Source organism: Triticum urartu, chromosome 6A, assembly GCF_056163025.1.
Source record: "Triticum urartu cultivar PI428250 chromosome 6A, HENAU_Tu73, whole genome shotgun sequence".
Taxonomy (NCBI): Eukaryota; Viridiplantae; Streptophyta; class Magnoliopsida; order Poales; family Poaceae; genus Triticum; species Triticum urartu.
In genome coordinates this window covers 574,058,572-574,073,360 of record NC_141878.1, presented here as the reverse complement: position 1 = coordinate 574,073,360, position 14,789 = coordinate 574,058,572, and the positions used below count along the sequence as shown (strand labels likewise).

Sequence of the window (14,789 nt, the reverse complement as noted above, 5' to 3'; positions counted from 1 at the left end):
CCTGGCGCCTCCCTCTCCCTCCCATGACACATCTCCCTCCTCCCGCAGCGCTTGGCGAAGCCCTATTGGAATCCCGCTACTTCCACCACCACGCCGTCGTGCTGTTGGATCTCCATCAACCTCTCCTCCCCCCTTGCTGGATCAAGAAGGAGGAGACATCGCTGCTCCGTACGTGTGTTGAACACGGAGGTGCCGTCCGTTCGGCGCTAGGATCATCGGTGATTTGGATCACGACGAGTACGACTCCATCAACCCCGTTCTCTTGAACGCTTCCGCGCGCGATCTACAAGGGTATGTAGATCCACTCCTCCCTCGTTGCTAGATGACTCCATAGATAGATCTTGGTGACACGTAGGAAAATTTTGAATTTATGCTACGTTACCCAACATGGGGCCCTCCAAAATTAATTACTGGCTATGCCATGCAGACAAAGAAGACAAGTATGCATGCATGCGAATCTCCAACCAAATGAACGGTTGAGACAGGGAGGATCTCTTTTCTGGCTCTTCTCGAGTAGAACGGATTGTTCGCCTAGGTCCTCCCAAGCTGACAATTGTGAGGGGTTCAAAAGGAAAATGGAAAAACAAAAACGAAAACATCGCACTCTTGTTTTGTTGTCACCCCTCGGGATGGAGAGGGGAAGAAAAGTCTCGCAATGGCATGGTAGCACATGTGGAGACCCCGTGAAGCACAAGTGTGGAGGCAGAGAGGAAGTATTTTGTTTCCTCTCGGCATGCACACCCACGGGACAGCGGCACTATTCACACCCACGTCGCGCTCACCACATCCATCCATACCTCTCCCCCGACCGGCTCAGCGATGACGCACTTGGCACTTCCAGCTGTATAAAAGGCGGCCAACGAACCTCCTCCTATGTCCTATCGGCGCGACAATACAAGAGAGACGCACCTTAACATGCATGCTGTGTCAAATGATGAAAGCCTACAAACCCAACAGTTTCCTCTGAAGTTCTCACTGGCAGTTCACCAAGCATTTTCTGTGCACAGATCGTGAATTCAGAACTCAATGTATTGAAAAAATGTCCCTACTAATTTCATCCAGCACTTCCTACCCAATTCACATACTCCCTCCGATCCATATTAATTGACGTTGTTTTAGTACAATTTTATATTAATTTACGCAGCTTTAAGTTGTACTAAAGCAGCGTCGATTAATTTGGATGAGAGGGAGTATTTGAATTACAGATATAATATCAGAATGCAAGAAAGAGGATGACTTCACTGCAAGAGAAGAACCTGCAACATGATAACATAAGAAAATGAGATAATGACTTCTTTGTGTCGTGCACCATATCTTTTTTTTGGTTTTGAAAAGGAGAGCTCCCTCTTCGATTTCTATATACTAGAAACAATTTTTCTTTGCCTTACAACCACCCCCTACGGGGACACACACGGATGATGCACAAATCCAACCGAGACCTCACCGGCTATCCCTGCTATGCGTCGTGCACCATAACTATGTCAATTAATATGGAGTTGGCAAAAATTATAGAGTTGATAGTCCTTTTGTATCGCCAGCTTTTGCCAGCTCTTGGGAAAACCCTGTGTAAACCCTATTTGACGAAATGAAATATCTCTTTCCCTCCAAGACAAATCATTGGGTTGATTCCTAGAAAGGAATGAGCCCGATGTGTGTGTGTGTGGGGGGGGGGGGGGGGACCCTCCTAATCCGCTTTCCCAGATCGGCGATCCTGTCCACATCCCTACTGCAAGGTCCACGGCGGCAACCACCGCTAGCCGGTTGTAGCACCACGTCACGCCCATGCTTCATATGGGACCTCCCTTTGGATTATCATCGCGGCGACACTATTGGTCCTCCCGTATACGTCCAATAACACCACGCCACGACAATTAGTTGGGGTGGTGGCGATGACTAAGAGCATGGTTAATAGTAGAACCAACCAGGAAAGAAGTGTGAAGCCAACAGCCAAATCATGAAGGACTCAGGGGCTACCGACGATACCATGCCCCCAGGGTATAGTCACGCAGGATCATGGAGGATCGGTAGCCACGGGGTGGCACACGCCCATGACTCATAGTCCACGTACAATACAGGGCGCATCATCGCATTGACGCACAAGACAAGAAATCTTCTACTACAAGAGTAGAATAGTTTCCTTAGCTAGGACAACTCCCAACCGACTTGCATGATGTCACCCTACCATTGACCTTGTATATAAGGACGGGCAGGGACACCTGACCAGTACGTACTTGATAATCTCCTCATAACCTAAAGTCCTAAACCATAATACCTCTCGGTATACGCCTCGTACACAACACAAGCGCTAGCTAGTTATCACACGAAGCTAGAGCAATCAATCCAATTAAGCATAAATCACAATAGTACCTCAACCCTAGGGCCTGAACCTAGGTAAGTCTCTCCTTGCGTACACCATCCGCATCACTCGCACCTCCGCGACCGCATCATGAATTCCGTCAGAAAAATACCACGACAAACCCATAGCCAAAACGTTCCTCCCCTTAGCGCAAAGTTTCCATCCTCTGAAATGCCAGTTTACCATACAGATCTATACGCCCAGGGTGCTACAACCCTTTTCCAGACAACTCTATATGAGCGAAAATTGCTTTTAGAACGGATAGAGAGGAACAAATGGATGTCTAGGCTAGGGAGATCATCTGGACCCCATAGCCAAAACGTTCCTCCCCTTCAGATAGTCTTATCATACACTAGAGTTTTGCTACATTTATAGACGTTTTCTTTCAGAACTAAACCTGCATTTTTTAGCAAAAGAATTAAACCTACATGATAAAGTGGCAGCATGCGATCGGAGCAGAAGGAAGACCACAACAAAATTTAGGGGATTAATATTATTTAGTGAAATCACTAGTTGAGGAGTACTCGTTGCAAAGATCACTTCAATTCGTCAGGTTGCGACAAATGGCGCACATGCAGCGTGCCACTTGTCGCATCCCGAGAGTTTTTCCTTTTTTCGTAGATCCCTTTATTCAAAACGTTTCATCTCTCAAACCGTGCGTCCAAATCTCAAACCGCTTTCACCATTGTATTCATCGCGTCAAGATCTTCAAAACTAGATCCCATGTTGATAGGTTTTGACGAACTTTTTTTCACGAAAAAAACCGGCCGAAAAACCGGACTAAAAAACCAAACCAGGAGGACGGGTTTTCTCCCTTTCCAAAATAGGCATGCCCGTGCCTCTCATGAAATACAACCGTGCCTTTCGCGAAAGCAAAACCGTGACTCTCAAGAAAGGAAAAAAGAAGAAGAGAAAACTCATTTTTTTGTTTTCGAGGAGGCACGGCCGTGACTCTCACAAAAGCACACCCGTGCCTCTCGCAGAAGCAAAACCGTGACTCTCGCGAAAGGAAAAAACAGAAAACGCGTTTTTTCGTTTCCGAGAGGCACGGCCGTGACTCTCGCGAAAGCACACCCGTGCCTCTCGCGGAAGCAAAACCGTGACTCTTGCGAAAGGACAAAAACAAAAAACGCATTTTTTTCATTTCTGAGAGGCACGACCGTGACTCTCGGGAAAGCACAACCGTGCCTCTCACGGGAAGCAAAACCGCGACTCTCGCGAAAGGAAAAAAATAGAAAACGCGTTTTTTCGTTTCCGAGAGGCACGGCCGTGACTCCCGCGAAAGCAAAACCGTGCCTTTCGCGGAAGGAAAACCGTGACTCTCGCGAAAGGAAAAAACGCATTTTTTCACGCAAAAAAACAATTTCCCAAAAAAATGTTTTGCTCGAAAAGCTAAGGAAGACCAGTGGAAAACTAAAACGTCGAAAAAACCATTTAAATAACCGAAATCGCGTGCGGAAAAATAAAAAAACAAAATCCGAAGGAGCGCCCAGAGCACGACACATGGCGAATAGCTGAGAGCGCGCCAAGTGAAGCTGATCGTTGTGAGGCTTTCGAAGAAGCGCCATTAACTAGTGACTTCCATTATTTAGTTAGTGCGGGAGAGTTCGGAAGGTTTCCATAGGGGTGGCCCGTTAAACCTGATCATACGTTGGGCCGAGTTGAGTTTTGAGTCAGGCTTGACAGCCTGATCTTAAAATCCCAAGTCTGAGCCTAGCCCGAACACAAAACATGTGAAGAATGTACTTTGGTACAATCCTTATTTCTGTTTGGGATTGATATACAGTATTATGTTTTAGGAATCACAACAGTCTTATTTTGATTCGAGGATATTTTCGCTCTGGTAGTTAAAAGGACACGATAACAATGAATTGAGCTTAAGTCGGTTGCTTAGATTTCTTGTGATGGAAATTGCACATCTTTGTCTCATGTTCTAGACTTTGCAAGACCTCATCAGTCTGAAGACATGTCTGTTTGGTCTATCGAAAGTACCCGTACATGTAGAGCATATGAGCACACGTTCAAGTAGGTGTGACGTCAGTGTTATACGTGATCGTTTACGTCCATACTGACTGATATGTTTCTGAAAAGCAAAGGAAAAACGAAAACGTCGCGGTCTTGTTTTGTTCTCACCCCCTCGAGGTGGAGATGGAGAGGGGAAGAAAAGTCTGGCAATGGCATCGTCGTACAAGTCGAGACCCCGTGGAGCACGAGTGTGTGGCCCGAGAGGAAGCCTTTCGTTTCCTCTCGGCATGCACAGCGACGGGACAGTGACACTGTTCGCACCCACGCCGCGCTCACGAGAACCATCCATACCCTCTCTCTCCCTCGGCCGACTACTCTCAGCGATGACGCACTTGGCACATCCGAGATGTGCGGGCCTTGTAGCATAAAAGGCAACCATGGAACCTCCTTTGCAGCCACGACAACACAACAGAGACGCACCACCACCAGTACCACCCACTGAAGTTACTCAAGAACTAATTCTCCGGCCGGCCGGACCTCGAGCGCGTCAGTCAGGATGGCACCCACGGCGGCGGAGCAGCACACGAGGAAGGCGGTGGGTCTGGCGGCGCGCGACGCCTCCGGCCATCTCACACCGCTCGCCATCACCCGGAGGTACGTACGCAACGCAAGCCAGACGCTCTCTCGTACTCAGGGGTCCGCCGGTGGCCCGACCGGTGCCGCTAGCACGCCTCCGCACAGCGTCTTTGCCGTCGCTACGTTCGCCCGAGACGCCCCTATGCGTGGCCGGGCACGCCGACGGGCACGGCGGCGCCGTCCGATCCGGTTTGCTGTTCGCTAGTTTTTCCGTCATATGCCCCGGCCCTCGGTTGCATGCACCATGCATGGTTCCTCCGTGGAATAATTTAATTTATTCTTGTTCAATTGTCGCGTAGCTGATGATTAGCGGTCCACCAGATCTGGACTTTCTCGTCCTGAACAATCCTCCGTTCTAAATCACATGTATATAGATATATTTCAGTGTGTTTGTTCATTTATTTCATTTCATATGTAGTCTATATTGAAATATTCAAAATATCTTACATTTGTGAACAGAAGAAGTATGATTTTAGAGAATTTGTGCGGCTAACAGTGGCCTTAAGCTTGCACGGCTGCTTTGTCCCGTATATATATACTCCTTTGTTCCGTTGCAGATTCGCAGAATAGTCTATGTGCCATGTGAATTTGTTTCCCTGGATTTATACACGGTGGTTATTGGGTTGCTTTCTGTGTTATTTTTTATATGAAAAAGAGCCTTAATTTGCAAATAGTATGAATATAATATCATGTGTCCAATAGAACTGTAACAAATAGTATGGATTATCATGTGTCCAGTACAACCGTAACGTCGACCTCAGCCTTTTCCCGTTTTGGGATCTTTACGCGACGCCACATAGTACATATGATGTCTCACTCTCAGTTACTTGTCACTGTTAAGCTTGTGTAATATTCGTCTGCCTCTTTATGTGTGGCTTTTGCTCTTCCTATGTGTGGTCATGCGGGCAAACCTCAACGGCACATCTGTTTCAGTGACTTCATTGATTGATTAATAGTAGGACTTGACATGCTCGGACTGGCCGGCAAAGAGGTTGTGGCGATTTTGATTTTGATTTTTTGTTATTAGCTTATTTGGATTGAAACTTCTCGATCGCAACAGGATTTAGTTTTTCCTAGAACTTTTGCTAGAAAATGAGTTATACAGTTTGACAATCATCACATCTTTTCGCAAATAATGAATACCTAGCCATTAGGCTCATTTGATCCAATCATGCAGAGGTATCGCCACAAGTTTGTCATAGAAAATATTTGTTATTTTTTTTATCACTTACATATATCCATATAAAGTAATACCACAAACATGTGGTCAAACCGTGCCCATTACGTAGCAGTAGTTTGCAGTTGGAAAAGAAAGACTTGTGCAATTCGTCGATGGCGCTAGTGGTTTTATGTTCATATGTTGTTACCGTAGCCATGCGAGCACCTTCAAGATATTAAGCCGACACAATATCTTGAGATTAACGAAGTCATCAAGGCGCCTCATAGTGATGGAGGTGTCTTCTTCCACTAAACGAATATCGCCGGAAAGCTTGAAATAAATTCAGAAAAATACGAGGATCGGTGATAAATTTAGAGTTTGAACCCTGATGGGCTAGTTCCATTACAAGGAATCTAACCATCTGAGTTACACTCATTTTGCAGATGAAAAAGGTGGTTGATAGATGGTTTTAAGATTTGCAGTCCTAGAACTCTAAAATCCTTATTTTTCAAAAGAGTAATAATTGGTTGAAGTATGTGATTTGCTTGAATGAGTAAAATCATTTGTCTGAATGATAAAATTCAGCAGTTTTAACATGTATGGCCGATTCTTCGGTTTTGAGCATTGGCCCTTGTCGTGTGAGTGTATGTGAATGGTGATGTGAACCTTCTTCGTGAGGGAATCAGTTATTTAAAGCCAGACATCTGCCTCTTTTCTGCTTAACAGCCTATCAACCCCGAAAACGGTTCACAGTTGCTCTCTCGTGCTTAGGGGTCCGCCGGTGCCGCTAGCACGCCTCCGCATCTCGAGACAACATCTTTGCTGTCGCTATGTTCGCCCGAGACACGTCTATGCATGGCCGGGCTCGCCGACGGACACGGCGGCGCCGTCCGACCCCATTGGTGTTCGCTAGCTTTTCCCTCATGCCCCGGCCCTCTGGTTGCATGCACCATGCATGGTTCCTCCGTGTAATAATTTAATTTATTCTCGTTATTAAATTGTCGCATAGCTGACGATGATTTTAGAGAATTTGTGCGGCTAACATGGGCCTTAAGCTTGCACAGCTGCTTTATCCCGTATATATATTCTCCTTTGTTCCCATGCAGATTCGCAGGATAGTCTCTGTGACATGGGAACAGTAATGCTACACACACGGACTTGTTACGAAATCAATGAACTGTAATTAGGTGGCAGTTTTGATTGGAGATTAGGAGTGAGGCGGGACCCACCACATAAAAATCAGGGTGGGTGGAGATTAATTAGCGTTGAGATGCCCGTGTTGCTCCGTGCATCTAGGATTATTGGCATGAGATTTTGTTTCCTTGGATTTATCAGGGTGGTTATTAGGTCGCTTTCTGTGTTAATTTTTATTTAAAATCCGGCCTTAATTTCCAAATAGTACGAATTATCATCTGTCCAGAGTACAACCGTAACAAACTGTACTATGAATTAGCGTGTGTCTGGTACAACCGTAACAAATTGTATGAATTATCATGTGTTCAGTACAAGCGTAACGTAGACACCAGCCTTTTTATGTTTTGGAATTTTTAGGCCACGCCACTGTTAGTTGTAAAAGGCACATACATACATGTGATGTGTCACTCTCAGTTACTTGTCAGTTGTCACTATTAGGCTAGTCATAGTGGGAGTAACTTAGCTAGTAACATAGCGCACTTCAAGAAAATTCTGCTTATTTGGCAAGTAATTAATGAGAGGTGGTAACATAATATGTTATTATAACATAACGCTTTCCAAGACAAAATGAGTCTATGAGCTAATTAATAAAACCATCTATGATACTACTAGTATGTTACTTTGCATTATGAAGGTAGTAACTTAGACTAGTGTCAGATGCAAGACACTAGTCTAAGTTACTCCCCACTATGACCAGCCTTAGCTTGTAGTACAATTCCTCTGCTTCTGTGCTTGTGGCTTTTGCTCTTCCTATGTGTGGTATGAATCAGGTGGCTCATGTGGGCAAACCTCAACGGCACACCTGTTTAGGTGACTTCATTGATTAGCACTTTAGTAGGACTTGATATGCTCGGGCTGGCCGGCAAAGAGGTCGTGGCGATTTTGATTTTGATTTTTTTATTAGCTTATTTGGATTGAAACTTCTTGATCACAAGAGGATTTAGTTTTTTGTAGAACTTTTGATTTTTTGACTTCATTGATTAGCACTTTAGTAGGACTTGATATGCTCGGGCTGGCCGGCAAAGAGGTCGTGGCGATTTTGATTTTGATTTTTTTATTAGCTTATTTGGATTGAAACTTCTTGATCACAAGAGGATTTAGTTTTTTGTAGAACTTTTGCTAGAGAATGAGCTATGCAATTTAATCATCATCACATCTTTTGCAAATAGCGAATACCTAGCTATTTAGGCTCATTTGATGCAATCATGCAAATATACCGCGACAAGTTTGTAATAGAAAATCATTTGATATTTATTACTTACATATATCCATATAAGGTAATGCAACCAACATGTGGGCAAACCGTACGTGCCATTACGAAGTATAGTTTGCAATAGCGAATAAAAGACTCATGTAATTTGTAGTTGGTGCTACTAGTTTTATGTTGTTATCGTAGCCATGCTAGTGTGCTATGAGCTGTATAAGGTGGTTGGTGGATGGTAAGGATGTGCAGTCCTACCATTTGCTTTGCAAATTATTTTCTAATTTCTCTATTTTTGCAAAGATTAATAATTAATAGGCAAGTCCGAACAAATGATTTTCTAAAATCACTATTTTTCCTAGAATTATGTGATTTTCTCAAACGAGTAAAATCATTTGTATGAATGATGAAATTCAGTAGTATGATTAGACAAAAAAAATCAGCAAAACAAAAATTGATCGTTTGCATGTATGACTGATTGTTTGGCTTTTGAACCTTGTTGATCATGTGGGTGAGGGTGAGTGTTTTTTGCCAACCTTGTTCTTGATGGATTCAGTTATCTAGAGCCAGACATCAGCCTCTTTGATAAAACATAAAAAAACTGAGACTAGTTGCATCACCGAGCAATGAATTGAGTTGATAGACAAAACCATGATTTACTAGTGAGATTTATTAGCCTAGTTTACACACTAGCATTTACTTCTACGTTCAGTCTAAATTGAACTTCTTTAAGTTTGGCAAATCTCTAGAAAAATATACAGAGATTTTCATAACCAATTTGATTTATTTAGTTCAGCATAAAATATAGTTTCATACTACATGCATTTGACTTTGTGGTTATTGGAATTTTTTCCTATAACTTGGCCAGACAACCTAGAACTTCAAATATTTTGGAACAGAGGTAGTACTACGTAATAGCATTTCTTTTTATGATGTTCATGTTTCTTATGATTCTTGCTTCAGGAGCACTGGAGACGACGATGTGGTGATCAAGATTTTGTACTGCGGGATCTGCCACTCTGACCTACACAGCATCAAGAACGAATGGAAGAATGCCAAGTACCCCATGATCCCTGGGCACGAGATCGCCGGCGAGGTCACCGAGGTCGGCAAGAATGTGACCAAGTTCAAGACCGGAGACCGTGTGGGCGTCGGGTGCATGGTGAACTCATGCCAGTCCTGCGAGAGCTGCAACAAGGGCTTCGAGAACCACTGCCCGGGCATAATCCCCACCTACAACACGGTCGATGTCGACGGCACCATCACCTATGGCGGCTACTCCGGCATGGTGGTGGTGCACGAGCGGTTCGTGGTCCGGTTCCCAGACACCATACCGCTGGACAAGGGCGCGCCGCTGCTGTGCGCCGGCATCACCGTGTACAGCCCCATGAAGTACCACGGTCTGAATGTTCCCGGGATGCACCTCGGCGTGCTGGGTTTGGGCGGGCTGGGCCATGTCGCGGTCAAGTTCGGCAAGGCCTTCGGGATGAAGGTGACGGTGATCAGCTCGTCGCCGGGGAAGAAGCAGGAGGCCCTTGAACGGCTAGGCGCCGACGCGTTCGTTGTCAGCAAGGATGCCGAGGAGATGAAGGTATGCGGAATTGTTGCAATCATAATTTAACCAAGCATGACCATTAACAGATTGTTCTTTCTCTCTCCGGTGGAGAACAACACAGGAGTTCATATGTGCCTACCAAAGAAAAAAATTGCGTGCTATACAAATAGCGTCGCCTCTTAAATTATGCGTTTAGCGTGCTGGCAAGGTTAATTTAAATGTGTCGTCTTTGTAGGCTGCGATGAGTACCATGGATGGCATCATAAACACGGTGTCTGCAAACATCCCCATGGCCCCTCTCTTGGGGCTACTGAAACCCAACGGCAAGATGATCATGGTTGGCCTCCCAGAGAAGCCTATGGAGATCCCCCCCTTTGCTCTGGTTGCTAGTAAGTCCTTCAACCTCACAAACCTAGCTATATATATGCGTAACTGACTGGTACACATACTGACGTATGTGTGGCTGATTTAATGTACAGCGAACAAGACCCTGGCCGGGAGCTGCATCGGCGGCATGAGGGACACCCAGGAGATGCTCGACCTCGCCGCCAAGCATGACGTGACGGCGGACATTGAGGTGATTGACGTCGAGTACGTGAACACGGCCATGGAGCGCCTTGCCAAGGCGGACGTGAGGTATCGATTCGTCATCGACATCGGTAACACCCTTGACAAAGCCGCCGCCGCCGCCGAGTGACTCAGGGTCTCTGTTTTTGTCAATTAATCTAAATTTATATTTTTATGTATGAAAGCGTACGCCCGCAGGTATAGGCGCTACTTGTATTGTATTTATATAAATTTATTAATATGTGAAGGAAGACATCCTGCGTGCCATGATGCCGGTTGTGGCTGTGTTAAAACCTCTTTGGTGTTGTCGTGTTTGTCTTGCTACATCTCGATCTGTGCTACTTGATTGCCTGGTGGCTTTATTAATTTAAGTCAGGTTGTGGCCTTTTTTCTTAAAAAAAAGAAAGACATTACATGAATTCTTCTTGAGCTCTTTGGCAGGTGTTGCATGATATCCCAAGAATGAGCCATATGTGCTATACACCATCAGTTTTCGAACCTGGCTTCCCCTAATGTACTAACCTAAGTGGTTCTGTTATTTCAAAATAAATAAATTGGAAGATACACTATTTATGGTCCTTAGCTAGCTATGTAGAAAGTGTAGAAAGTAAACACCATCAACTTGGACACCGTTCATTTTGATTACGCCCCTTGTACTAGCAAAGTTCATCTCTCCATCTGAGAATCTATTCTATTGACAGTTGAGGTGGCGCTTGCTTGACGGGAATATTCGGTGCATTGTTGAAAATTCAAAATGGTTGTAAACTTCTAATTGGAAATTACTAGCTAGAGAAATCATGCATGCTAAAGCAATGAGATATCACCTGAGGAGGCAGACAGTGAACCAGTGGCTTCTCCTCATATGCTGCTGCTTCTGCTTCCATGTGCTTCTTACCAATTGATATTGTTGGAAATTAAAGAGTCAAATGACGCTAACGAGAAATAAGCAACCAAATAACCCCGCGTCTTAATACATAGATCAGCTCATGCCTGGATTGTATTAGTATGAAATTTAGCCAGCATTCATGGGCCGGGCGGGCGGATGAGGGTTACTTAGAGCTATAGTAAGTGAGCTGCCATGGTGGTAGTAGGTTGGGGTGTCACATCCACACTGCACGACCACTCGTCCCACCAACACAGCTCAAATGGCTCACGACCTCGCGCTTGTCCCGCTCATGAGTTTGGCTTAATTCATGCATGTTACAATTGTAAAGTTTACATTAAGCTGCGAAAATTCTCAAGTGTGCGTGCTCAGTCTTGCGTCCTCGCGTCGTCCTAGCTACTCATAAGTTCGGCTTCGTTCATATTGATGACGCAGAGAAGACATACATGTACATCAGTTGATTAGAGTGTGGCTGTCTACAACCACGCACATTGCACCCCTGGTGCACCCACGATCAAAACCTTAGCAAAACATTTCAAAAAAATTCTGAAACTATGTGAGTGTGATTATGAGCAAATGTTTTAGGTGCTTGCAAAATTTGATGGAGAAATAACATCCAAGGAAATCTGTGAACAGTAACGTGTGAAAATATGTGAACAGTAACATGGGTGCACAACATTATTTGTATTTTGTTTTTTATGGAAATCATTTGGGACGCGTCTAGCGGGCGGCTGTGCGCCCGCTAGCGCTCCTGGGCGGCCCACGTTTTTTGAAACTTTATGTCCCTTTTGTCTCGATTTGGAAATTAATAGCGCGTTGTTATTTAATCATCCCGTGGCATTATTTCTCACCAGAGGGGCGGGTTTGCTGGTTCTTCAGTGCATGCATCTGCATCTAGTATTGTGTACGCTTTTTTATTTAAACTTTCTGAATTTTTAAAAGGTCATATTTTTCAAACCGCGCGTCCGAATTCAGATCCGTCTTCACTATTGGATTCTTTGCGACGAGATCTTTGAAACTAGATCCTGCATGGGTATGTTTCGACGAAAAAAATTTATGCATTTTTGTCCCCGTTTTGTGCAACTGACTAGTCGTTGATGTGCAACTACCTGACAGGGGTGCACAACTTTTCTCGTACACCGTAAACGTGCAGTTTTCCTCTATGGTACCTCCACCCCAAAACTACCTCCTTCTAGTGAGATGTGCAACTTCGTTTATTGCCCAGGCCATGCAGTTTTCACTAGTGGCACCACCTCATACTACTCTCTAATAGTGAAATGTGCAATTTCATCTGTTGCCCCGGCGCCGTGGCCAACTGCATGGTAGTCGTCGCGCGTGTGTAGCCCCCACAACCGCGTTTGAGGGACTATCCTATAAGAATGTCCCAACTCCATGGCCACTCATGTGTGACTATGCACACAAGAGTGTGCAACTCCGTGGTCGGACGTGGGCATCTTCCACAGTAATTCATGTGCGACTATACAGACGAGATTGTGCAACTGTGTGCCATGCATATGCGACTATGCTGACGAGAGTGTGCAACTCCGTGGCCGGGCATGAGCACCTTCCACAAAAACTCATGTGCGACTATGCAGACGAGGTTGTGCAACTCCATGGCCATGTATGTGTGACTGTGCCGACGAGAGTGTGCAATTCTGTGGCCATGCATGAGCACCTCCCACGACAATTCATGTGTGACTATGCGGACGAGATTATGCAACTCTGCGTCCATACATGTGCGACTGCGCCGACGAGAGCATGCAACTCCACGACCATGTGTGAGCACCTCCCGCGACAATTTATGTGCGACTATTCGAACGAGATTGTGCAACTCTATGGCCATGCATGTGCGACTGTGCCGATGAGAGTGTGCAACTCCGCGGCCGGGCGTGAGCACCTCCCCCAGTAATTCATGTGCGACTATCCGGACGAGATTGTGCAACTCTGTGTCCATGCATGTGCGACTGCGCCGACGAGAGTGTGCAACCCTGCAGCCATGCGTGAGCACCTCCCACGACAATTTATGTGCGACTATGCGCACGAGATTGTACAAGCCTATGGCCATGCATGTGCGATTATACAGACGAGAGTGTGCAACTCCGCGGCCGGGCGTGAGCACCTCCCACGATAATTCATGTGTGACTATGCGGACGAGATCGTGCAACTCTGTGGCCATGCATGTGCGACTGTGCCGACGAGAGTATGCAACCCCGTGGCCATGCGTGAGCATCTCCCACGACAATTTATGTGCGACTATGCACACGAGATTGTGCAACTCTCTAACCGTGCATGCGCGACTATACCGACGAGAGTGTGCAACTCCGCGGCCGAGCGTGAGCACCTCCCACGACAATTCATGTGCGACTATGCAGACGAGATCGTGCAACTCTATGGCCATGCATGTGTGACTGTGCCGACAAAAAGTGTGCAACTTCGCGGCCATGCGTGAGCACCTCCCGCGATAATTCATGTGCGACTATGCGGGCGAGATTGTGCAACTTTGTGTCCATGTGTGTGCGACTATGCCGGCGAGAGTGTGCAACTCCGCGGCCGGGCGTGGGAACCTCCCATGATAATTCATGTGCGACTATGCAGACTAGATTGTGCAACTCTGTTGCCATGCATGTGCGACTGCGCCGACGAAAGTGTGCAACTTCGCAGCGGAGCATGAGAACCTCCCACGACAATTCATATGCGACTATGCGGACCTGATTTCCACTCTGTGGCCATGCATGTGCCAAGTAGAACTACTATGTGTACAACTACAACTACTGTGGATGTCAACAAAAAATAGTAAACAATAGATCAACTTACAAACAAGCATTTAGTTCACCGGTGCACTGTTCGTCAATACAACAGAGGGGAAATTTGGTAAACACAGAGACAAGACTTCATGATCACATGAACTCACAGGCACCGAATCAACTTCACACGCAACTACGCTAGAAAGGCACAAAGATGCATCACAAGACTGGTCAGGTGGTTAGGTGCTGAACTCTGTTGATCCCTTGGCTAGCTCGTAGCTATTCTTAAATTCTTTCCAGGCTTCCATGGCAACTATGAAGAGAGAGGAGAGACATCGCAGGGAGCACCTGCACCTTCTCCATGTCGCCGGAGTGTAGGGGAGAGGTGGTGGTGGCGGTGGTGCACGGCCGTCCATGTGGTGGCGCGACACCGCGATCCGATCTAGATGAGGGGGGTCGTGGACATCATGTCTGGAGCTCGTGCGAGAGGTGAGTGCTTGGGATCATCCCCATCGTGCTGGAGGGAATG

General features: G+C 45.9%; 1 protein-coding gene across 1 annotated transcript; it reads left to right on the top strand.

The window, feature by feature from the left end:
- Positions 1-4,701: 4,701 nt before the first annotated feature.
- On the top strand, positions 4,702-10,900 carry LOC125515208 (putative cinnamyl alcohol dehydrogenase 5). Its single transcript, XM_048680647.2, has 4 exons — positions 4,702-4,975; positions 9,475-10,102; positions 10,302-10,455; positions 10,546-10,900. The coding sequence occupies exons 1-4, from the start codon at positions 4,878-4,880 to the stop codon at positions 10,761-10,763; spliced, it is 1,098 nt and encodes a 365-aa protein (XP_048536604.1). The 5' UTR covers positions 4,702-4,877; the 3' UTR covers positions 10,764-10,900.
- The last annotated feature ends 3,889 nt before the right edge of the window (positions 10,901-14,789 follow it).

Coding starts and splice junctions, on each gene's coding strand:
- LOC125515208 (XM_048680647.2), top strand. CDS start 4,878: ATGGCACCCACGGCGGCGGAGCAGCACACGAGGAAGGCGGTGGGTCTG. Junction 10,103..10,301: donor AGGATGCCGAGGAGATGAAG/GTATGCGGAATT, acceptor TCGTCTTTGTAG/GCTGCGATGAGTACCATGGA. Junction 10,456..10,545: donor CCCCTTTGCTCTGGTTGCTA/GTAAGTCCTTCA, acceptor TTTAATGTACAG/CGAACAAGACCCTGGCCGGG.